This window comes from Ammospiza nelsoni, chromosome 1 (genome assembly GCF_027579445.1).
Source record: "Ammospiza nelsoni isolate bAmmNel1 chromosome 1, bAmmNel1.pri, whole genome shotgun sequence".
NCBI lineage: Eukaryota > Metazoa > Chordata > Aves > Passeriformes > Passerellidae > Ammospiza > Ammospiza nelsoni.
The window spans coordinates 84383457-84409393 of NC_080633.1; the positions used below are offsets into that span (position 1 = coordinate 84383457).

General features: G+C 39.4%; 1 protein-coding gene across 4 annotated transcripts in view; it reads left to right on the forward strand.

Annotated features, from left to right (window-relative positions):
• IKZF1 (IKAROS family zinc finger 1) overlaps positions 1–25937 on the forward strand; it is a 68077-nt gene that overhangs the window by 26410 nt on the left and 15730 nt on the right. For 2 of the 4 annotated variants that reach the window (XM_059477981.1, XM_059477990.1), the window contains exon 4: positions 20371–20631. The exons of 1 other annotated variant lie outside the window; for it this stretch is intronic. In XM_059477981.1, coding sequence (XP_059333964.1) covers positions 20371–20631 — 261 coding nt within the window. Of the gene's footprint in view, positions 1–18243; positions 18304–20370; positions 20632–25937 lie in introns of all 4 variants that reach the window. One more of the 4 variants, XM_059477972.1, reaches the window with a different exon arrangement.

Here is a 25937-nt window from a genome sequence, read left to right on the forward strand (position 1 = left end):
AGGCTAGACCTCAGCCTGCAATGCAAGACATCCTGCTGCTCCCTCCCTCTCGTCTCCTTCTTCAACCATAGATTCTGTGTGGATTCTGTGTTAAAAAGGTGCACATGCAGGAACACAATTCCTACTAAAGTAACCCTGGTGTGTGCTTATTTATTTTTTTTACACATCTTGAAGTTAGGAATAATGCCCAGTTCTTGTATTGCAGTTTAGGGTCATGTTTCTCAGAAGCATTTAGGTGTCTAAGTTGCCTGCATAAAAAGAGATCCCAAGAAGGTATCTAATCTATCGTTTCACCATTAGCCATAGTGACATCACAGGCACTGAATAGGATTTTTGGGAGTAAGTAACTCATACTCCATTGATGAAAATGCGATTACAATCCTAACATGGCAAAATCCATACCTAAAAACTGAATTAAGAACCTGATTGAAGGATTGGAGAAAAAAAAAATGGCAGAGCAAGCACAGAATTATTCTCGAATTCCAGCCAAAACAAGCCTGATCTAAAAAGAAAAGTTTAGGCACATATTTTCCTCTTTATTTTTCACATTCCATTTTTCTTGTTTCTCTTCCCTCAAAGATAGTCCAAAATTATCTAGCTTGAGAAGTGCAATAAATGTAGCAGAAATGGAGAAATATGACAGCATGAATTAACTTCCACTCTTCCCAGCCACATATCAGAGTTTAAAGACAAAAAAAAAAAAAGGAGGGAAAAAAAAAGGAGAAGAAACTGAAGGGTAAGGAGAACTTTCACATGAACTTTTTTTTTACCCTGGAAATGTTACTTCTGAGGAAGTGGCTCTTACCAGAGTTTTCAGTAACGTCTAGATTATTTCATGGAATGATATGAGAAACTCACTTGTTCCCTGACACATCCTTAAAAAAAATTAATAACTGAGATCTTTAGAATAAATTGCTAATTCCTTCATATAACAGAGTATCTGCACATGATTTTGCCCTCCCTGCTGATTAAGTAACAACATAAATGTTTAATGCAATGAAAAGGTGGGTTTGAACTAAAGTTGGCGCAGTTGGTGACACTTTCAGCTTGTGTTGCAATTAATAGAAGAGGAAATATTCATTCTCTATATTTCATCATTTAGAAGCATCCTGTGTTTGTAAGAAGCTGTGATCAGCCAACATCCCTGTTATGGATTTGAACTTCCCAAATCTTTGGTGGTTTTTGAGTTTTGGGGGTTTTTGTCTAAGCTAAGAGTTTTGTGTTCTGATTTTTCATAGTGGCTTAGGGGTTTTTTGGAGGGAGATCTGTCCCTTCTCATTCACAGTAGTGTGCACCTCAGCATTATATGGGCCAAGTTATGGAACCTGTTTTTTCCTGCTGGTAATATGTGTTGCAATGCTCGGAAGTGGTGGTAGTGGTTGGCATTGAAGCAGGATGGTTTCATTAGCACCAAAATGGGGACTGTGAACTGAGGAACACTGTTTCTGCACCCCTCATGCTGCATCTGCATTTCAGATACATCTTCCAGTTCTTTCCATAAGAAAATTTATTTTCAGGGGAAAACAACACATGCACCCGTAGAATTTGCTATGACAAGTATGTTTGCCTTGTTATGGGTGCTTGGGTTTTGTGTCCAGGTTTGCAAAGAAAAAACATCAATGAGACTGAGGGAAGTGTCAAATTGTGCATGATCCATCTATACTCTGACCTCTAGCTGGCTGTTATTCACAATTCAGGCTGTAAATGTCTCTGTCTTTCCAAAGCAAAGCACCCCTCCCAGTTTTCTCAGATTGCAGCCATGAGCAAAGAAGTGAGAACATCCCTTCCCCATTCATATGGCCCTTCCTTTCTGAGTCAGGGTTTGTTCTTTTTTGTTCCATTTGTAACTGGCACCTCCTGTGGCTGGATGGTGGAAAGGAGGTGGGGAAGCCTTAATGGCCAGCATGGTCACTGGAGCTTTGTCTGCTGCAGGTGTGGATCTACAACAATTTATCTAGAAGTCAAATGGGAACTGGGCTTTTCTGGGAAGGGATTGAGTTTCCTGCCCATTTGTCCACATAATGGCAAGTAGAAGTAAAAATGAGAAATGATAATTGTGCTAGCAAAAGGCTTCAGTGGCTTTGGAGCCCAACACATGAAATATATGAGGGTGGAATAATGGTAATGAGGCATTACCTTTGTTGTAGTATCACATTTGTTTAATCTTGCCACTACATTGCTAGTAGATCCTAGTAAAATTGGTATCCTGTAATGGGCTTATTGTGGTGTTAAGTGGAATTCTTTTTTTCCTTGCAAAACAGACTAGAGAAGTCTGATATTGTTTATTCTGTAATCACACATTAATGAGTCTGTACATTTGCTGTACAGTATAAGCATTAATAATAAGCTCTTTCCTCTGTTCAAAGAAAGAGACTGTTTTATACCATACATGATACAGGCCTTGGTGTTTAGAAGATAATGCAAATATGTTTTTCATTTCTAAAGCTTTTTATAATTCATTTGTTCTCTTTAATACTCCCTTTGAAATTTGAAATGACCATGTATTTTCCAGCCATCAGGACGCATTTATTCTGTATTTTCCCCTTTGCATGTTTACATGTACACACATACACATATGTACATACAAATACGTGTCTGTCAGCACACAAAATTATGTGCCTGCAAAACCAAGTTCCTCTGTGTTTATGTCTCTGTAAAAACAGTACACATATGCAAAAGAACATTTATCTTGAAAGTTGAGCTTTTCCTTCTTCTCTAGACCAAGCAAACATATACTCTGCAACATAAACACATGCCATAAAAATATTTTTTTCAAACCTAAAAGAGGAAAAGGTTAGTTCCTGCTAGCTTGTCTGTATCCCTATAAGAAACCTAACTGTAAATTCCATTTGGGAAGTGGGTAACAGCTGAGGAAGATCCGCTTGTACCCACTGTGGCTTTTGTAGTCTGTGTAAAGTGGCTGGGCCAAGGCAGCTGTGAAGGTCATAGAACAAGAAGGACCACCAAGGAGTTCATGAAGATAGAGGGAGATGGAGAAATGAGGGGGGGAAACACCCATGCTCCCAAGTCTTCTTGTCAGCATTCTTTGCCTGAAAAGGCTCTCCTGCCTGCCCCTACTGGTTTAGCAGTCAGGGGTACATGAGTCCTGAGGATTCTTCCCTGCAGCTCATAAGTGCTATTCCTCCTTGCATTCAGGTGCTCTATTTACTTAACTCCTTGCAGTATTATAGAAGTAAGGTCTGTAATGAAGAGACAGGGAAACATTCATGAAATGTTTTTCTCCAGAAGATTCTTTTGCAGTCATATACCAAATTGATGACTGCATAGTGAAGCTTTGGGGGGCATATAATAGCCACAGCAGAGGGAGAGATGGATGACATATTGACATAATCTAATGGAAAATGCAGATGTAATATCTTGTATCTCTCATTTGAGATACAGTTTTCTACTGAAAGCCTATGCATGCCTAACTTGATAACTTTCTTTGAGATGTTTGAGCTGACAAATACAAAAGCACAGTCAAAAGTACCAGTGTAATAAAGGTAGTGATGGACCGCTCTGCTCTTCTGTCCCAGAAAGCAATTTGTATTCAGGGAATCTCCTTATGCACATCTTGGGGAGCTTCAGGTAAGTTCGAGATATAACTCCTCACAAACACCAGGCTAGTTGAGCACAATGCAGTCCCCTGCCTTCCTGTGTGAGAACTCATGTTTTCTCTGCAATGGTGGTTTTTTCACTCCTCTTTTTTGCCCTCAGTGAGACAGAGCACAAATAGTTGCCTACTTCCTGAGAACACAGTGATCCTCACATTTTGGGCTGCGGGTTGTGTTTTTCACGCTCAGGCATAGGATGGGAGTTAATCAGATAGCCATGGGCAGCTCTAGCAAATAGCACATTTGCATCAGCAGAAGCTAGTTTCAGCAGACTTGCCGGGAAGGTTTCTGCAGCATGCCACCATCCTGCCTTACTGACAGGCACTGTACATTCATTTAACAAAACACATGACAGTAGAAAATGAAACTTTTAACGTTCTCTTCTTAAAACACTTGAGAAGCACCTTACCCTGAAGGTGTAAGCCTGTGATTCACACCAGCTTTCCTGGGACTCCATGATGAATTTGAGGTAAAGAAATTTGAAGCTGTGGATGAGCCATACTTCATTTATTCAGGTGGCAAGGAGATTTCTTAGAACCACTCTAATGCAAGTGACAATCCTGATGACTAACAGTTTGCAAGAGTCCAAAGGCCTTCAAGTAGAATATTTGGATTACGGAGATTTGAGTGTTTTATGTGCTCAGAAATAATCAGCCATTAAAATTTTATATTTTTGTGTTGGACAAGTAACTTCAGATTCAAAGTTGACTTTTTCTCTCTTCTAAATGAACAAAGCATCATTCACCAGTCACAGATTTTTTTCATTTTTCCATTTGCCTCACACTTAGTCCTACCATACTGTCTGGGTGTTAGTATAAAATTTAGGTGCTTTATGAACCCTGGGTTGGGCACTGCTGATGTACTCTCTCTGCCTTGGTAGCAGCAAGGAGCTGCAACTTGGTAGTTCATGGGAAAGAAGGTTTCCTGATATGTTACGGCACATTAGGACACACATTTGTTTGTTTCTACCCTGAGAATCCATCATATTTGGTGAAAACACAATGCAATGTCTTATCCTTTGGAATATTTGAAGAGGACTTTAAACATAAACTGGGCAGATGCTTTTAAAAAGATTCTTCCAAGTAAAAGGCACTTATACTGGCTAGGGCACGCGACTAGGAGCAGAGAGGAAGTTTGACAGAAACTTTGCATGCTAGACATTTTCAAATATTCCATAAATGCTGAGATGGCAGGAAATGCCAACAATGATAGTCTGAATAGATCATTAACCCTTACAGGAGACCAAGTTTTGATCGCCCTCTGAATGCCTGGCACCAGTTTTCACAGCACAGATCTTGTTCTGGTTGAATATAATTGTGTGTCCTTTGTCAATTTTAGCTCTTGCTGTTGGTATCAGACTGGCAAAGGGAGTGAATTAAGCTTAGGTTTTTTCTACTGCCATTTTTTTCCAGTTGTTTTGTTGGGACTTTTTTTTTGATTCTCATTTTACTTTGTGGCACAGGGCTACTGGAAAAGAACCTCTGTTACTCTAAACACTGCACAAACATCAACAGAATACCCCAAAGAATTTACAGTCTAATTAAGGCTATATATATATATATACACATAATTGATTAATTAAGCTTTACAAGTTCTAGCCAAGGTAAGTGTAAGGTAGGGCAGAATGAAATGTAATCAATTCTGCTGTGCAATCTAAACCATATACAATATTCTGGAGACCCGAGAGCAAATTTGTTTTTCTAACAGATGCAGCAAAACAGTCTTGTGTGTTCTTCTCCAGGGTGCAGTGGGATTGGTGTGGTTCAAAGTACTCAACTTTGTTTTAAACCACATCTCTTCAGCTTGAAAAATAAGATTGAAAAATATAAGGCAGGTAAAAGTAAATAAATTAATGATTTGGTGATTGTACATGAGGGAATAAAATAAATATTGTCAGTGAATTATTAGATCACTTGGAGAATCAGGAAATAATTAGTTTCCTGACTTCTAATTAGTCCAGATCTTAGTACAGAGGAGCAATCTACTGTATCACTTGTACTTCTGGAAAAAGAGGAGGGCTGATTCCAAGCTCTGTGCCTGATTTGGAACGGCAGAAATCCTGGGTTGTACCAGTGCAGTGAGTGAAATTTCAGCCTGGTGCTGATGTGACAGAAGTGAGTGAGGCTGATCTTGGGAGGCTGGGCAGGTGAAGATAAAGTAGGGACAGAAGCCCAAATTTCAGGATATCAAATCCATACTCTGGTCCAGACTTTTCTTTATGCTGAGATGCTTCTGAAGATCTTTTACATTTGAGAAAAAATACTCTAATAATGTGGTTGTGGAGTGAGTTTTTGCACCTCATAACTGAACATGTAAGAAGCACTATGCAACTGAACTGGAGATGAGGGTTTTCGGTTTTAGGTCATTTCCCACACCAGAGGTACAGGCTGAGCCCCTCTTTTCTCTCCTTTCTCTGACCACTGATTATTTTGCCATGCTGGCCTCAGTGTGGAGGATAATTAAAAACTGCTTTGAATATTAAACAGCTTATGCTTTTTTCTTTCCTTGAGGTAGTTGTCTTTGAGATTTTTACATCTCTCTTGGAACAGAGTGATAGCATGAGAAAAGATCAGTTGAGGAAAAATAAAATGTCTTTCCTGATTCTGCATCAGTTTGAGGAAGACAAAGTTTACTTATTGATCTTGAACAATCCTGGATAAGGAAGAACTGGCTGAGGGCTCCAAGCATTTGCTATCAAGTATTTTATGGTAGAACCAAGGTTTATTAGACTGGACAGTAATTCTACCTCTGTATAATTCTGTAGGATGCATCACAGACTATGAGTAGCATTTTCACAACTACGTAAATTATATAATTTTTTGGAGCTACAACTTCTGCCTGCTTCATGGTCCCTAATCTTCTGTGGAACACATACCAAGAGGATCACCAGTGCATGACTATATTTCAGCTTTATGAGTTAGGACACTTGAGAGGCATGTACCTGAATAAAGGAATCACTCTAAGCAGCAAAATGGCTTTTGAGTTCCCCGTAAAAAAAAAAAAAAGAAAAAAAAAAGAAAAAAAAGAAAAAAGGCTTATCCCCATTTAAAAAGAATTGAAAACTCTGCAGATAGGGAAGTAAGGGCACATGATGGATTAAATGCCTTTCCCATGGCCACACAGGAAGTCTGTCACTAAGCTAGGAATTAAACCTAGATTTTCTCAGTCTGCATCCAGTGCCTTGCCCCCATTTCAGGCTGTAAAATTTTGTTTGTTATCAAATTCTCTGTAAGCTGAAGCAGCAGGACACTGAGTGTGAGAATGAGAAATATTAGAGAATAAATGCTATTAATAATTGATGAGAAACTGAGAATAGTTCTGGATCAAGTATTACCCATTTGTATTGCTATTTAATGTTCTCTTTTTCCAAGTTTACATCAGCATAAAAATCCCCTTGTGGTATTGTTCCTTAACCAAACTGCTTGTGCCTTTCCCTATGGCTAGGGTTACAGTGGAGCCCAATGCTTAGCTGTTTCCAACTGTTCTGGTTTAACAGTAAGTAACATTATGACTGGATTGGCAGAAAAGTGATTCTGTGTATGCCTCTTTTGCTTTACATTTCTCATCCAAAATCAAATAGAAAAATTACATCCATTTCCCGTGGAGAACATCCATGTCTATGTTCTCTCTTACTGTGCTCATTTGACATAACAAAACATTCTTTTTCTTGAGCTGCCACACGACTGAATTTTATCCTTGCAAATGCTGAACTACATCAAGAGGGGTTCCATTGAAGTGAAAACCAGACCAGGACAGTAAAGTCAGAAGGCAGGTCATGCCCCTAAAATCTGAAATAAGCAGAAGCCCGTATCTGCAGTAGGCAGGATATGACAAGCTAGGCAAAATCTTCACAATGGTCATAGTTCCTCTCACATAAATTACTGGGTATTTCACACCTTGGTCATTGCCAGCCGTACAAGAACAATGCACTGTGTAAACTCTGCCCTTGTAGACTAGAGGTACTGGTGCTGTACCTGTAGGCAACTGGGAGAGCAGTAACAGCTGCAGGATGGGACTTGCAGTGCAGGTCTCCAACAGTGATTCCATCTCAGGGACTGTTGCCATTCACTGGAGAATAGTGCTAACTCCTTCCTATGCAGGTAGGAAGTCCCACGTATCCCAAATTACATTAACTTTAGCTGAAGAAATAAACACTGCTCAAGTGACCCATAGGATATTTTCTCATTTACAGATAAATGGCAGGAAGAAGAGCTGAACCTGCTGATATTCTCTGTTCAAGAATATTTCAAAGAAAGTGAAACCTTTCTAAAACCTATTTCTTATCACCTCCTGACAGCCTCTTTTGTGGGGAATAGCCCCAAATGGTTTTGACAGTTCTTCTAATAAGGTAGCTTTCATGCAGTGATGAACAAATAAATGTACCACAGTACACCTTTGTGTAACACTCTTGTCTTTATTTACATGCAATATTTGACCAATATCTTCCTGAGAAACTACAAAATTCAGTTAGCCAGCAGATAAGACAAAAACTGGAGCTTGACTCAAAAATTATGCCTAACTGTTGGTGTTGTGATATTCATAGAGGGTCATTTCTCACATTTTTACTTTCTACTTAGCTCTTTATCAGACAAATTCTTGCTGAAAAGTCCCTAAGAAATGGAAGAGTGTACAAAGCTGGTGTTCCCACTCTGTTCTTAAAGAAGTCCATGTTCTGTTTTGTATCTATTTTGCCTGGAAATGAAGAAGAGAAAATCCTTCATGTGAATCTTAAATGCTTTCTTCTCCAGCCAAGTTTCATTCTGAACAAGTGGGACACATGATCTCTGTGGAAGGACTTCCTAGGTTGTCTGCTCCATCCACTGCCAGCCAGGCGGGATTGCCCAGTTAGGCAATCCCTGCTCTGCTTTAGCCAATTTCTTTCTGTACTCTTCCACTCTGTCCCCCATGGCTAGCTTCAGGAAAAAAGGCTATTTTCTAATTTTGCCTTTGATATGAAGGTAAGGAAGGGGCCCCTGGTTAGTTCAGGTTTGGAGGAGTCCAGATGCACACAGAGAATCACAGTTTGGTGCTCTCTCTTTTTCTCTTTTCTCTTTTTTTTTTTCTCTTTTTTTTTTAAGCCCCTAAGTATAATTCCTGGTCTATGCTTCCCTTTATGTCACTTCTCCATAATTCTTAGCATTTCAGTTGGGCTGCTATCTCTTGGCTGCTTCCTCTTTTCCTGCTTTCCTATATTTCATTATTTGCCCTTCTTCCTCTTCGAGTACTTTTATAACAGAGTGAGGAGGATGTGGAAACTGCAGTGTCACAACTGCAGCTCTTTTGTTTCACCTCCAGGAATGCAAAGAAGCAGATCAGAATGGAGAGGCAGGAGTGGGTAGGTGAGTGAAGGAAGGGAGAGATTTATAAATAGGGAAGAGAAATGACAAAAAGTCAGAAAGTTTCCAGCTTGGTAACTTGAGATAATAGCCTTCCACATAGTTCAAGGTAATCCCAAACTGTACCATCACTGTGTCCTTGAATGCAAGGGAGAGATGCAGGCAGTACCAGTGTAGGGGCCTCTCATAATACTGCTGCAACAGAGGAAATAGAGCCATGATCTAGATAGAGCCATGATCATGTTTTTGAACTTGCCTGTAGAGATGAAAGCTGAGCAGAGATCTAGACCTGTATTGCGCACAGTTCTTAAAACTGTCCTTTCAAAACAACAGACAAACAAATAATAGAACCTCAAAAGAAAAACTGTTCTTACACAGAGAATCACAGTTTGGTGCTCTCTCTGTTTTTTTTTTTTTGAAAAATCCTCTCTCAAGGATTTTTTCTAGCTGCTTCCTAGGGCACCCATTAGTTGGAGGCTCTTCTTCTCTTCTCTTCTCTTCTCTTCTCTTCTCTTCTCTTCTCTTCTCTTCTCTTCTCTTCTCTTCTCTTCTCTTCTCTTCTCTTCTCTTCTCTCTTCTCGAAACCTTTCTACTTGAGTGAATTAAAAGTACATCATAGCAACTGGTGTAGGAGTTGATCCAAACTTCTAGACCATGACAGATGCTAAGGAGATAAACAACTGTGGGTAGAGAAGAAATATGTCCAGACTGCTCTTTGTGGAAAGAGTTAGAGGAACAATAAGTAAAGGTTTCCTGTTAAGCCAAGGGAACAAGGGGGAAGCTGTAATGCCTTCTCAGCTATGGCTGCAATTGGACTCAAGTTTCACAGCATTCTCAGTGCGGATTTACTTTTTCTCCACCCCCGCCAGCACCCCACCATGGGAAACTCGGTTGTCCTAAAAATCTGAATATTACTAAAAGTCAAAGAGATTTAAGCTCCCAGATAATTTTGATACTTCAAAATTGCTCTCCACTGCAACACAGTTGCTTCCAGTCTGTCTGGTGCTGCAGTGGACCAAGGATTTCACCGTCTCCCTCGGCTGCAGATTGGAAAGCAATAGCTGAACCGTTTCTGGGATTTGAAATGCCACTATAGGTTCTTTTTATTAACTACTGCACTACTGATCAACTTACAGGTTATACCAAACAGAGTTTGTGAGGAAGTAACAAATGCCTGCTTGCACATGCAGGCTAAACAGAGGAAGCTTCTGAAATGACTGGATGGCCAAGATTCAGATACAGAGCTTGAGACAGTGGTCTGATTTTTTAGTGGATCAGAATTTTCCAGGTGATCTGTTTTCTGATAATCTAGTTTCATTAGTATCTGAAGTTGGGGTGCCTCAAACCATTAGTTGCTTTTGTGAAAATCTTTTGCTGGTAGACAAGTGTTAAAGGAATTGGTAGGCCTATTGAAATGAGTGGAAGAGTGTTTGAACAGTAGTTAGACCTTATTGGATTATTCTGTTCTATACCTCATCCAGAAATAAAGGTTTTGATGGGGTGATTTCTGTCACCTGAATTATATAAGTTTCTGATGTTCATAATAATCAGTTTTGGGCTCCTTGTCACAATTTAGTTGAGTGATTGGAGCTATTGGAAAATATTCTGTTTAAAAACTATAATTTTGAAAGACTTGTCCCTTGAAGCTCTGCCAAGCAAGGTATTGGCTTGGATGATTTGTTGTTCTATACAAGTTAAGGAAATGTTTGCATTTGATGTAAGAAACCCAGCGTGGTGATTGTAACTATCAGAAGATGGTGATCTTGACTGTGTTTACAGTGAATTTCAAATGTCAGATTACTGATTCAAGAGATGTAAAATAATTTTAAAACACCTTTTACACTCACCAGCCTTAGATATTGCTGAAGAATTGTTCAGAGTTTGAGGAAGTTGCACCTGAGTGGATTGCCTCTCTCTTCTGGAAGCATGGTGATACCTGCACCAGAAACTCAGCTAAACTTCAGCTCTGCAGCATAGTTACCTTCTGGTTTTGGACACACACTTCAGGACAGGAATAGAGACTCCTAAATTCAATAGCTTCAAATCACAGATGAGGTGTGATTGCAGATCAGAGTTAGGAAGTTTAGGTAGGATGCTGTAATATCTTTTATATATCAAATTTAGTCTTAACTTCTGACATATTTTTCTCCACATCTTTCTGAGAAACTCATCTTTTTAAAATATTATCTCCTTCATCTTTTACAGAAAGCTAGTGGAATCTAGGTTTTTCTCTTAACACTGCACTCAAAGACCCAAGAAAACAGTATTTCACTTAACAGTTGTTGTATGCTTCACGGAAGAGGTATCCAATGTCAGGGATGACTTATCATAGAAACAGTGTGGTTAAGGATGGCTTCTGTTCAGGAAAGGGAAGGTGTGCTTGTTTTTCCTGAGCTAAAATCAGGAAAACTGCAAGCATGGAAAATAATATAGGAGTGAGGAAAGACAAGAAGTCTCTTAAAAATGTGTACTAAACTGAGTTTGTAGACTTTCAGAATAATCCAGATCTCTGAGTGCTTCCGAGTTTGCCAGCATCATTTGGGATTTCTTGCCATTTCAGCATAGAGGACTGATTGCCAGAGAGGTAATGCAGGTCACTGTAGCAAAGCATTGTCTGTGATATACAGTGGGAAATAATTGATATTGTCTTGACATTTTTCCCCTCAGGAGCTATCAGGTATGTCCATATTCAGAGAATTTCTTTGAGATTTCTGTAGAAAAATTTTTGCCTCTTCCCCAGAAGATGTAGATTTGGATTTCTTTTTTCTGGAAGGTTGAGTACACTCTGATAAAGTAAACAGCAGTTTAGATTGCAAAACTTTCTCATAATATTTTTAAAATCGAAAAAGAAGAATCTTCAATAGCATCTGGAAAAATAACTGAGCACTTAGGGTTAACAGACCTAAAACAGGCTTCGTAATTCAACATCAACTTCTTTTCACAGTCCTCAGAGAGAATATGTACTTTATCACTCATAAAGTGATGACTGTATTTTATTTGCTTTAGTCTAAAATAAGCTTTCGATATCCCTGGGGTTTTTTTCCCTTGTGTCATCTGAGGGGCACAGAAGACTCTGCACAGCAATTTGTTTTTAAAGTAGGCAAGATAATATAATTTTCATAGTGTATTCCCTCCAAAGTGCTGAAATGGCTGGGTTCCTCCCCACTTCATCCTCTGACCTCTTCTCAAAAGAGGACATTGACAGTGCACAGCTTTGGCACGACACTCAAAGGCACCTCCCCAAACCTAAACACAGCTGCTTGGTCTAAATTTAGATCTACTGACCCTTTGACAGCTATGGGGAACTATGTACATTTGTGCAAAATGTTGCTCAAGGCATCATAGTGATACCTGAATGGTCCCTGGAAAAGTCCCTGTGTCCGTTCACTGAGAGTGAAGGCACAACACATTGTTAGCACACATGGACTTGTTAATACAGATGGACTTGCAAGGGCCTGACCCTGAGACAGGGTAGCTCTGTGTCACTCTAGGCACAAAAATAAGCATGTGCAAGCAGCTCACTGAGGTGATACATGAAAAGGGGAGGGTTTGAAAAGAAAGGCTAACTTTGCATTCAGGGCAAGGGAAATTAAGGTTCTCTGAAGGAATATAAAAAACAGTTCATCTCCCTGCCTTTCCCTAAATCACAGAACCAAGGGCACTTCATTGCTCCAAAGTGGCAGTTTTGTTCAGCAGTGGCAGTAACTGTTGCCTTGATCTGGTACCTGACCAATACCCTCTGTGCATGTTCAGATTTCACAGGCTTTTCTCTTGGTCAAACAAGCTTAAAACTCCCCTTCTAACAACAGTTCACATTTTTCATATGTAAGTGATGGCCTTATCTGTTTTTAATAGTTTCTACACTTTTTAAGCCCTTTGCCTTGTTAAGGGATGCCCACGGTAACTCCCAGAAGAGCCTAGCTGTTTCTTCCATCTTTTAGAGCTTCTGGTCTGCCTGTTGAATCTCAATGTAGTCTTTCCTCTTCTCCAAATCACTAATCTTTGCAGGTGCATGCTCCTTTCATGTTCTCCCAGCTGCCACGTGTAACTCCCTTTAGCTGGAGTTTTGTTGCATTAATTGAAAATGGGTCAACACCCATGAATTTCACTAAATCATGCTTTGTGGAAGGATTAGAGAAAGGAAAAGCCTTATTAATGTTAGGATATCATATATCTCAGGCTTTGCTTTTCCTGGATTACTGTTGCTGTGTGGGGAAGAGTGTAAGCCACAGTGAGTGTGCGGGCAGTCTTTTTGGAGGATGCAGCTTTGGAGGTTCCAGTCTCAGCACATAAGCACGTGCGTTCAGGGACACATCTGTATGTGCTTGAGAATACTTGAGAATGTTTTCAAGTATGGTTATTTTTTTCACCTCACTGTTGTGCATTGTTACTTAAGGTTACTTTGCTTTTTAAAAATTTCCTGCTAAGGGCCCTTTTAATACTCCCTTATCCTTTAATGCCCATATTAACAAAAATCTGGTAAAAGCAGAAGAGATTCAAAAAAGTTGAGAATTAAAAGTGCTGTTATTACTATCATTTGTCAGCAAATCTTTCTCTTCAGTTTGAGTGTTCGGAGTTTACTTCTCAAAGCAGAGAAGTGTCAATAAACTCTGTTACCAGCAAAGCTGCAACAGTTCCCTTAGCTTCTCCATCATGCAGCCAGTAAAAGATGCAGAGCATTTCCAATCTAGGAAGCATGTAGATACATACGTGTAGAACTTGAGAAAGAGGTTTAGTATGGCATTTCCTGACAGTGCTATTTCTCTTGCCTTTAAAGTCTAGTTTTACTTATAGTTCAGATGATGAACCTCAAACAGCCAGGTAGCTAACTGTCCTTTGGAAAAACACTTGAATCCAGTACAAAAGGTACCAGGAAGTGTCACAACAAAGACAAGAAATATGAACTAGACCAGCCCCTTGGTTTGGTTACAGATCATTTCCTACTGAAACACAAATTTGGAAAAGTGTATAAAAGGCACATATCTCCAAGTGTATATTTAAGGGCATTATTTGAATCTGTCTTTAACCAATGTATCTTTACTGGTCCTTTAGAAAATTCCTGTAGGTAGCTAACAGGAGGCTGCTGGGAGAATGTACAATGGAGCAAAAGCCACTTTTTTTACCTAGAGAGGAAATACTTTGCTGGTTGTTTTGTTCACTTGTTTGATTCCGTACAGTTTGATTTCACTGTAGCCCCTAGAAAAACATGTTGATGTGCTTTGCAATGCAGTGAAGCACAGTTCCCTGCTCCTTTCTGCTGAGGACAGGCTGTGCATGCTGGCAGGCGCTGACGCTGGCTCACGGGGCGGGCACCTCCCCCAGACAGCAGCAGGGAGAAGTTGCAGTCATGGGTGATGACATGGGTGGAGCTCCTCACACCAGTTGTCCCATGGGAGATAGCTTATCTGTGGATGCCTGTGTTTCTGGAATAATATCCATTTGATTGAAAGCCAGAATTAGAGTAGGGAAGAAATTGGCTGCCCAGGGCTGATTGGCACTTGGAGTCAAAGGAAGCAGCACGGACCCTGCAGCGAGGATCTCCTTATCCGTCAGCACCAGCCTCTCTACCTGCAGGTGTGTCCCAGCAGTTCCTGCTGCTACTCTTCTTTCTGTTATTTTTGTTTCCCTTTGCAAATGCTCTCTAACTTTCAGCATTTTACACAGAGACACACCACAAACACTTGATTAGCACTGCCAATGCAGTGCTTATGTAGAAAGGAGGGAGCAGAAGAGTAATTTTTAAGAGCACTTGGATGCACCTGCTTTTTTCTGTAGCTAAAAAACCAGTTAGTTTGATTAGTCCCATCTTTGTTCTGTTGTGTCATCTGAATTAGACTGAGGAAGAGCTCAAGGCATTGCATTATGATTCCTCTGCCCAGACCTTTTGTTGTCATTTTTCACACTCACACAGTTATTTGTGTTGCTTCAGAGCTCATAAGGGAAAGAAATTATTAATGGAAACATAATTTAAGTTAAAGAATTGGTCATCATTGTTTGTTGTCAAGTCTGGCTGGTGAATAATGGCTCCTTAAATATTCTGTGGAAAGGCAACTTTCATTTCTGAGAATGGCATCCTACACCTGCAGAGCTCTTGTGGGGTGAGAACAGAGCTGATACCACAGTAAATGACCATGATATAAAAAGGAAAGGGGGAAGGATTTCAGTGCATAAAACCAAATGCTAAAATTTTCATATGCAGTTACAAGACAGAATAGCTGTTATGTCTTGTATCAGAAATGACAGGTGGGATTGCTGACAATATTATTTTCTGAGTACCTATGTAAACAAGAAGAGATCCTGTCTGCATTTATTGATACATGTTGGCATGCTGATGTGATTTATTTTAGCCTGATAAGTGGGGTTTCTTCATCTTATTCTGCCTTTTTAGCAACATTTTCTATCATTTGTTAGAAAGGATGGGGTTAAAGTTTTTTTCCTCATAGTTACAATGATAAGGTACTGCTCAAATGAGTCAGGTAGGGTTGCTGGTTGAATACTTATGCTGTCATCATGAGAACGCCTGGATTTTAAAGCTAAGATTTAAGCAGCAACTAATATCAACTAAATACTTCTGACTTGTCTTGGAATAAAAAGCAAGCCATGAAAACAAAATATTACAGGCACCCAAACTATTTGCAGACACTTGAAGAGGAATCTCTCTCTGCTCTTGGCTACAAAGTACAAACAAGACATTGCATGACACCAAACCAAATTATTTGGATTATTTTCAAATAATGTCTAAAGGATAAGTTCTTAAAGGCAGGTATATGCCACAAGATACAGTTTAGTACTTATTGGGATAAAATGTCAAATCCCATTAAAAATCAAATAATTCTATTGTTTAAATGTTTCAGAAGCTTCAGTGTGATTTGTCTTTGTCTGCTACTCTTCAAAAACCTTTGATAACCAGGTCTTATGCTTTTTTTTGTCTTTAAAAATCCCTCTGGAGAACAATATGACTTGGGAGGTGAATGCCCCATTCGAAATAGAATTATGGCCCAGGTACTGAGACCTATGCCATTGCCAAAGTCTCACAAAACTGAAAGCATTTTACAGCTGGGAGGGACTCTCATAGCTAAAAAAGAAGGTAAATTGGCAGTGGATTGTAAACAAATTACTAATTGTTCCCCTGCATCTTTTTTCCAGCTGCCTATTTCTCTGTCCTTCGAAAGCCACCCTCTACGTCCAGTTTCCCAGGAGGTCTGTTTTCTCCTTTCTGCTTGCCATCAGCTCTTTCACTCATTGCAAAATGCCTCCCTTCCATCTCCATGTTGCTCAGCTCTTCCCAGGGAAGTATGACGCTGTCTGCTCTCACACCATCCTGCTTTCGTGACTGCCCCAGCCCAAGTCTGATGTGGAGCCAGCAATGCTGCTCTTCAGTGATAAATTATATCATCACCTCTCTCCCCTTTGACATATCAAATTTTTTTTTCCAACACTTGCGTAAATCACCTTTAGCCGTAGAATACTGAACAGATGTTTTAACATTAATTTAAAATGCTCTTCAGAAAATCCAAAGTGAAATTTCCAGTAAACATAAGAGACCACAAGGGACCCAGCCAGTGCCCCGCTTTTGAGTAATTTTTCCACACTCTGGATAGGTAAAAAAGGAATGGGGGAAAGCTGTCAGTTCAGTGACATCAAAGAGCTCTGCACCCCTTCCATAGAAAAAAGGTTTGTATTAAACAGCCCTGAATTGTGATAATGTGTACAAAGGGAATAAAATACTGAGCCTTTTAAGGTTACCTCCAACCAAATTGAAGGTAATTAATAATTGAGTAATTTCTTAATGGTGTTAGAAGAGCCAATGAGAAGTTATTACCATGAGTTATTTTAAAGCTAATTAATGAATGCATATGTGTGTACATAGCTATGGATGTGTACAGAAATTATTTCTACAAAAACTGTGTTGGGTAGCAGTTTCAGAAATGGGTACAAAGTCTGAGTATGTTCATAATCAGTGCACATGAAAAATATGGTTTACAGGTATTTTTCACATCGTTGTTGCTCCATAAGTGATTTCTCTACTATAACAAGGGAGGGACAAGATCACTCTCACAAAAGTAGAAAACACTGATGGTTTTTATTTTCAGTTTAAGCCCCCAAGGGGAAAAAAAAAAAGAAAGAAAGTATACCTTGCCTTTCCTATTATTTAGATTTAATAAAAGTCCTTAGCATTTTTACTGGAGTGATTTGTCTCTCCTGTTGGGTCTCCTACATCAGTGGGACTCTTTTCACCAGTTCTTGTATTGCAGATAGATTCACAAGAAGTACTAAGTTTGAGCAGGCAGAGACTTTTTTTTGTTAATTAGACCAATGAAATTTCTGTGAGGACCCAGGATGAGTCAGATGCCCTCAATGTCCACCATCTCTCACTGGCAAAGTGAACTCTGCACGTGAGCTGAGCCTCTGCCACAAGGTGCACTGGTGAATGGATGCACATCCTGGGTACTCGGCCTGGTCTGCGCAGGGACATTCATTGAGCAGTACAGCTGCAGCAGTCCAGGATGTAGCTGTGGAGAACTTTAGTGAATATTGGCTAGATCAATATTCCTGTCATTGCTTATGTCAAGTAATGAACTCCAGCATTACCTGTATCAGCATGCCCAATGGCATGGTAATTTGTATGGCTACTTATAATATGCAGGGTATAATATATTTGTACAACTGTTCTTTGTAAATAAATTGTGAGGACAAGCCTTAGAAGTACAAACCAAAAATATGCCAATATACATAATAAAAACATATATATATATAAACCTGAACTCCCTCTTCTTCCATTGCATAAGACCAGCAGGCGTAAGAGGAAAACAACACAATTTCACTTTTTATAACTGCAGAGACTAGAAACAAGGATGTTTAAGAGATTTCTGTCACAGAAGGAGGGCATATTGGCAAAAAATAATTTCTGAGGAAGCTGCACTGTAGGGGCCTGGATTGACCCTTTTGAGACAAGAGTTAGCAAGAGTTCCTCTTGACTTCAGCAGGAATTACTGCCCAGGCAAGGGGAATACCCAAGAGCACATAATGCTTCTAGAAAACATGATAAAACTTGTTGGCTGCTTTGGAAGAAAAGGGCATTTTCGTAGATGGGAATGTTCTAGACGAGTCAGGATTCCCCTGCCAGCTGTCCTTCTCCTGTTCCTCCTTCATCCTAAACTGCTTATGTTGCTTCTGTGATGATAGTTTTGTCTTTCTCCTAGGTATTTACTTATAGCAATAGTGCCATCTTCTTTTACATTTACTGCTAGCAGTACCACAAACCAGCATCCTGTTTGCCTTCTTTATTGCAGCTGCATACGGGGCGGAAGGCTTTAGGGACTTTCATGCAATAATTCCCAAATCTTTTTCTAGTAAGTATACTGAAACTCAGTTCACTACAGAGCATTTCCATCTAGTTCCTACTTTTATGATTTTTTTTGTTTGTGTCATTTCATTTCTGAGTAATGTATGTTTGTCTGCATGCACTTAAGTAGTCTGATCTTTTTGTTTTGTTCATGTGTGTTTTGTTTTAACTTAACAAAAAATCTGCTTCAAAAGTTACCTTCTCCAAATTCCTGGCAGGCAAGGAGCCTATAATTGTTTAGTAAAAATACATAGTTATTATTCTTATAACTGAAAGGAAAAAAATTAGATGTAAATTGTGGAAAATCTTGTCATACACTCAAGCCAAATATTTGTATTGCTTCCATTTGCCATGGTGAAAACAGCAGTATGAGGTTGTAGCCCATTAAACTTGCAGGATCAGTTCTGTTTAACCAGTCATGCCATCTTTGGAAGTCATTGTTTGGTCATTGATTTTTTTGGTATATCACTAAATTATTCCTCTTTCTAGAACATACATTTTAAAGGAAAACTGCTATTTATGATATGCACTTATTCTGGTTTGCATATGATTTCTCTTATAATGCAATACTTGAAAAAACATTAAAATACCTAGGCCGGTAAACTTTTTAAAAGGTGTCCAGTCAAGCAGTATTCATAAATGTGAACACCTTTAGGCTTCTGTTTCCCATTAGGATTTTGAGTCAGATACTCTAGTCAGTTACGTCCTTGCACTCCTTCTGGGACACCTTTGAGGTTGCAGGATGTATCGGAAAAGAGTTTGTCAATCCTCTCCATTTCAAAGAAATATCAAAGTCTTTCAATCTCTTGAGGTAATTATTGTCTGTAGCTTTTTGTTATTTTATTGCTACACCATCACTTTTTTAAATGAGGTTACCATAAAACTGTTGTTCCACAGAAGAAAAAGACCCGGACTTTATTGGGTGAAACAGATCCCTCATATTCTTAGCTACCTACTGAAGTAAATTCTTTGGTTTTTTTGGGTGGGGTGGGATGAAGGTGAGAGGGGTTTTACTGTATGGAAAGTAAGATTTTGGGCAATGAAATGATCCTTTCCAGCCTAATGAAGAATATTTTTTCACCAAAATCACCAGATTAGAAAAGAGGGAAATAATAGCAAAGATTTTTTTTTAATACATAAAACATCATACAATCCTGTGGAGAGAGGAGGAATGAATACTGGCATGAAGTTGTCTGAATCTTGACCCTTTTGCTTAATTTTCCTTAATGTTGAAGTTTGCTGTGTTCATATCACATCAAATTTACTAGCCTCTATGTTGTCACATGTGTGGCTGTAGCAAATTTACCTAAATTCTTATTCTGGCTGCAGACAGTTGTCACCTATGGGATTACAATGTAAAGGATTTATCCTATAAAATCATAATAGTTTTCCCATCCATCTTTTTTTATTTGACTGGTTTTTAATCATAACTTCTGGTTATAGTAATAGTCTCCAATTACTCAGCAATCCTAATCTTGCTGTCCGAGAAGCACAACTATCACTCCTATGGCTTCCTTAAATTCTTCCTTCCATCCTTCCCTACCCTGATTTCTTTATCAGTGTTTGTACTCTGCTTTACCATTGGCATTGCTTACCCTGTAGAACTGCAAACCAAAATTTTGGATTCTGTACAACCCTAGGAATCTTCCTGCCAAGTGGAGAATGTTGCATTTTCTGTTCATCCATTGAGTTGAGTTACTTACTTTCACAATTGTTTTGGACAAATCCCTATGAAGTGGGTTAATTTTAAGTTTCATTCCAATTAGCCTGGTTGTCAGAATGAAAGCTATAGACACAAAAATCTCAAAGCAACCTAGAAACAGACTTGTAATATTTTTTGGGTTCCCAGCTCCCTGGATGCCTCGTATTTGTTGTAGTGGTATTCACTGTTCATTGCTCCACATGTTACAAACTCGTCATATTGCCCACAAAATTACAGTTGAGGTCACAGCATTTGTTATTTAGTGATATTGTACATGCTGTTTAGAAATTAACTCCTTTCATGTGATTGTTTCTTTGCCACATTATTTGTTCTGTAACCAAACTGAGTGGCATCCTGTATTGTTTCTTTCAGCTGGTAATATTAAAATAGAGACTCAGAGTGATGAAGAGAATGGGCGTGCCTGTGAAATGAATGGGGAAGAATGTGCGGAGGATTTACGAATGCTTGATGCCGCAGGAGAGAAAATGAATGGCTCACACAATGGCCCAGGCAGCAAGGCTTTGTCAGGAGTTGGAGGCATTCGACTTCCTAACGGAAAGCTAAAATGTGATATCTGTGGGATAATTTGCATCGGTCCCAATGTGCTCATGGTTCACAAACGAAGCCACACTGGTAAGGCCTGCCATAGTTTTTCCTATAGTTGACAAGAACTGGCCTAGTTCTTGTAGTTAGTAACTAAGACTTATACTCTGTATCATGCACGTGTTGCCTCTTCTAAGGTAACGCAGCATGGGTGAGCCTTTGGAACTCAGTTATTTTGGTACATCTTTCCGGCCTGCACAGAAATTGAGATTTCTTCATGGAAGTTCATCTATTGGGCTAGAAATTGTGCTGTTTGTTTGATTTGAAACAACAAAAAAAAATTGAAAAATCAAACTTAAAAGAAAAGAAGTCTTGTTTAATTTTTAAGAAATTTCTAAGAATGCTGAAGAAAAGCCCATTTGTAGCTAACTCTGAAATTAACCCAGTTGTTATGTTGCCAACAAAACAGAAAAGCTCATTATGGATCAGTGATAAGTGATGGGAAAAATATTTATTACGAGAACTGTATTGACAGACTTGGTCAAAAAATACTTACATTTCATGTCCGGTGTTTCATTAAGTGAAAACAAGTATTGTCATGGGTCAAATGTGCGCTAAAGTGTTTCCACCAGGACACTAAAAGAGACATGTAAAGATTTTGTGTCCACAGGGATGGCTTTTCATTACACAGTGCTGTGAATATTCTTTTCTCAATTTTCTAATTCTGATAAGTCTCAAAGAGGGACAAAAAGAAGAGGCTGAAACAAATGAAAAAGTAAAGAGTGAGTCTCACCTTGCCTGATATAAGATGTCTAAAAATTAGGCTTCCAATCTAAACTTTAATGTCATTTGTAGCTAAAAGAGAAGAACCAAACTGTACTGTTATTTCACAGAAGTTGCTTTGAAAATAAATTTGGGTTTTGGCATTTTTACATGAATATTCCAATGAGAGCAAATTTTAAAATATTTTTAAGGTAAGAATTGACCTGTCTTGTAGTTACATTTGAAATAGTTGTGCCAATAAACACATAGATTCTTTCTTCCTCCATATCCTCACAATCTTGCTTAAGTAACTTTCCCAGAATTACTAAGCAGTGAGATTAACAAAGTGCTTTCAGCGTTAAAATGGTGAGGATTTGTGAAAAGGCCCACAGTGTGTTCCATTGCCCTCAGTGTTACTGTCTGTCACAGGAACTGTGAGCCATGGAATCGTGCGATCTGTTAGTGTAACATGGGGTAGCCACGTTCAGAAGCAATGCTGCTACATTGCCTGCTTCTAAGTACTCTTCAATTCTATGTGATAAATCCCTCTGTCAGGGAAGAACAGACAATTATTGGAAAAGTCACAACTGGTACTCAGAAGAGAGGCTGTAGCCTACTTCCAAGATATAAAAAGTACTGATTGATCCTTTCCTTTCCTTTCCTTTCCTTTCCTTTCCTTTCCTTTCCTTTCCTTTCCTTTCCTTTCCTTTCCTTTCCTTTCCTTTCCTTTCCTTTCCTTTCCTTTCCTTTCCTTTCCTTTCCTTTCCTTTCCTTTCCTTTCCTTTCCTTCCTTTAAAAATTGATAAAATGAACATGTAAAATGACTCGTACGTGAGCCCTTTAAACAGGGCTAAAGAGGTTGCTGTAATGGCTGAAACAATATGCTGCAACTTGAAATGCACTTAGAGGTAGAAGTTTTTGTGCTTGCTTAAGCAGACTGCTCTTTTGTTGAAAAACCCCCACTGTTGCTGGATCAGAGGAGCTGTTTCAGGTCCCTAAGGGTCTATGGCAGTGTTTGCACCAGGGCTAAATGGCCTGTGTGAGAGCACACCTGACTTTAGGGAGGTGGTGGGCGCAGCTACCTTTGCTTCTCATGAGCTCCTTGGTACCCAGCTCACTGTCTCTGAGCATGAGCTGGGCTGCCTGGTCCCTATGACAGTATCCTCTGGGGCCACTTCACTGAGTGCCAGGTCATTTCCCCAGACCTTCAGCTCCCCGAACCTCTTGCCTGTCAGAGGGACCCGTTTGCCTGCCAGGGGTGCTTGGGGTGCTACCACACAAAGATTGTCACTTGAAGATTTCTTCACCCTTTGCAGAGCTCTTCCCTTACCAACTAGACCCTCTTTTTAATAAGGGAATATAGTTCAAGCCTACAGTGGAAGCAGCCCACGAGAGGCACTTTGTTCAGCACAACCCTCTTTTACACTTGATAAAACTAAAGGGTATGAAATTTTGTCCCTAGGTCCTTCCATGCAAAACCTTTGCTTTCCCTCATGCCTCATCCTCAGCTCCTCTCCTGAGCAGCCTCTTTGAATGAGCTCAGGTGGTTTTTCAGGGGCTGGCAAAGGAGTGGAAGTTCAGAGCTGGTAGTTTAAATTAAAGGGATGTCATGGGGAAACAGTGGTGACTGCTTTTCCTTTCAGCTGCGCTGTGAAAATTAAAGTCGAAATGGGATATACTATTACAGACATTTAACTGACTATGCCGAAGCCCATTTCAGTACATGCCTGGTGAAGGAATAAGCCTCACAAATGAATTACTTTGCTGCTAATTCATGTAAAACCTGCATATGCAGTGAGGTTTTCTTAAATAAATGTTTGATAAGTGAACAAAACTCTAGCACACTAAAGTGCCAAAATAACATGACTGCCTGACCTGATAAAAGATGTAATTGTTTTTAATGAATACACCTGCCAAGTGCAGATATGCAGAGCAGCACCTGATATTTCTGCCCTCTTCTGTCTGCAGGCAGCTGTACAGCACTGACTGCTCCCTAGCACCTTACCTGTTGCTTAGATCTGCAGAGCAAATCCCAACTCACAGATGCCCAACTCTTCTCACTCCCCTTTCAGCACATTCATTTTCTCCAGCTTGCCACTGCCTTGTTTGGTGTTTAAGAAAAGGGAGATCCTGAAAGGAGAAAGAAATTCCTGCTCCCTGATACTGAACCCTCAGGGTACATTCAGGCTTCTCTTGCTCACTGTGCATATATCTGCACATTCATGCATATCTGTTTATACGTGTGCATAAGTGTATATATTGCCTCTTATGTGTAGACTAAGTTAAGTCACCAGTTAGTTCACTTACATCTTGTTACTTGGTTCTGAATGTCTCAAATTTTTTTAGAAAGAGAGGTCTGCTTGTTAGAGGTCTCTGAGTGTTAGGTGATCTTGTCATTGTTTAAGAAATTAGAAATATTTTCATTAAGATTATAAGTATTCTTCACTGAATATTTGGTTCAGGGCCCAAGCTCCTACTAAGGCTTGCAAATCACTGCAACGGTGATAATGGTTGATTGATTTCAGGGTCCCACTGCAGTTTTTGTTCCTGGGCCTATATTTGGTCATGGCTACATGCCAAGGACACGTATGTACTGTTCAGACCTGAAGAAAATAATACTGTTTAGACTGTTTAGAAAAAGAGTCTTTATGTATTTTTTATTTCCATCCTGTTCCATCCTCATTTCTGGAGGCATCACCACACCCAGTAACCTTCCATCAGTAGCTGTCAGCATCCTGGCAGGTCTGGGAGTTTTGCTGAGCTCAATAAAGGAGGCATTTCCTCACCCCAGTAGTTGCATCATGGACAGCTAAGGGCCAGCTTCAGGGTCTTTTAGTGACAATGTTGTTCTCCTTCTACAGGAACATAAGTTCAGGCTTCCTTACATCTGATCCCACTCTAAGTTCTGTAGAAGTATTTGGTGTGCAGCAGTCTCGTTTCAAATGCTCCATCCATCTTCTCCACTTAGTGCAAGACTTCACCCTGTGACTGGGAGGGATGTAGGCTAGAGATACATCGCATTCTTACTTGCTTTACATTTCATTCCTGGAGTACTTTTATCATTCTTGTTTTGTCTTCTTACAGTCCTCTGAGTAAAAATAACAGAAATGAATGCTAGAAAAGCTACTTAGTAAGAATTAACTACTTCTTCTGAATGTGCCCGCCTTGCTGAGCTGACTTCTTCCGTTTACTGTTTCAGTCCATTTCTGAAAAATACTTCCTGCACTGAGTAACTGCCCCAAAGTTTAAGAAGTAGAGAGACACCTGTTTTCTTTTCTCCCTAACCATACCATGCATGGTTTATGAAGTACATTTCAAAGTCCTTTAAGGCTTATGCTGGCATTTTTGTGTGCCACCCCAGCTGAACCAGATGTGGGTATAGTTTAGATGAACAGAGCTACTTGACAAAGAAAGTGAGCTCATTTGGCTTGACAGGCATTATGCAGCTGTGCTTGAAACTAACCAATGAAAATGTCTTGCCATAGAGGGGATCCATTTGGCTATTTGCTGTATGCTGAAGCTGCCAGCCTGGATGGCAGTTTTCATGTTTTTGGGTTGGGACAGTGCTGCTGTCTAATTGATCTTCAGCTGTTTTGATGCGTTACCCAGAAGTCAAAAATTATCATGCTGCACATATATGCACATGTATGTGCACATAAAAAGTCATCCTAGGTGTGCAAAACGGTACATGATGTTTGAGTGAGAGAGAAGGAAGAAATTGTTTTTGTTTTTCTTTATTTTAGTATTTTAACTTCAGCACTGAAATCTTAAATACAATATTATTGTTACACCAAAAGAAATTATAACTAAGAACTGGTCATCTTTGAGCTGTTTCTAATGTTGACACACTATACTTACTACAACAGATTGAACTGATGCCTAAGAGAAACAAAATTCAGCAAATGTCTTTTAAAGGCTAGTTTGACTTAGTTGAGGACTGTACAGAAACAGGCATGTAGAAGCAGTTCTGGCTGATAGAATGCTCTAAGGTATAATTTTTCTGTTATACCTATCTGGTACAACTGGAAACGTATTTTATTTCCCATTGATCTCAGAAAAAGCCTCATCCATCTTAAATGTTTTAAAAACTATACAAGAAAAAACCAAAAAACCCCAAACTAATAAAATACATTGATTTTAAACAACACTAAAAAGCAAACAACAGCCATATTAATTTTTGCAAAGGCTTTGATTCACTTCCTTGATAACAAACACCAGTTTAGACAAATCAAGGCTGCATCTCTTCAAGTTTTTCCCCATCTATCCAAAGTGTAAGCCATCAGAGCCTGTTTGTGCAGCTCCTCTGCTCATACCTTACCTATAGAAGGGCCGGGACTTAGACATGAAAGTACAGGGCTTCCTTTGCACTGTCTTAACTTCTGTGATTTTACTCTCTAGCTTTCTCTCTTTTCTCTGTCTCTTTCCTGGTTTGGCTGCTTAGGGACAGACAGGTAATGGAGAAGAAATTGAAAGGGAAAATACAGGGAAAATGTAAATGAAAAGAAGTTATTATAACTGTTATAATGAAGTGCCTTTCATTTAAATATAAGAATGTAACGCTGAAATGAACTTGTGATCCTGAAATGCATTTTTAATGAGTTTCCTTTTTATTTTGCTGCTTCAGTGGCATATTT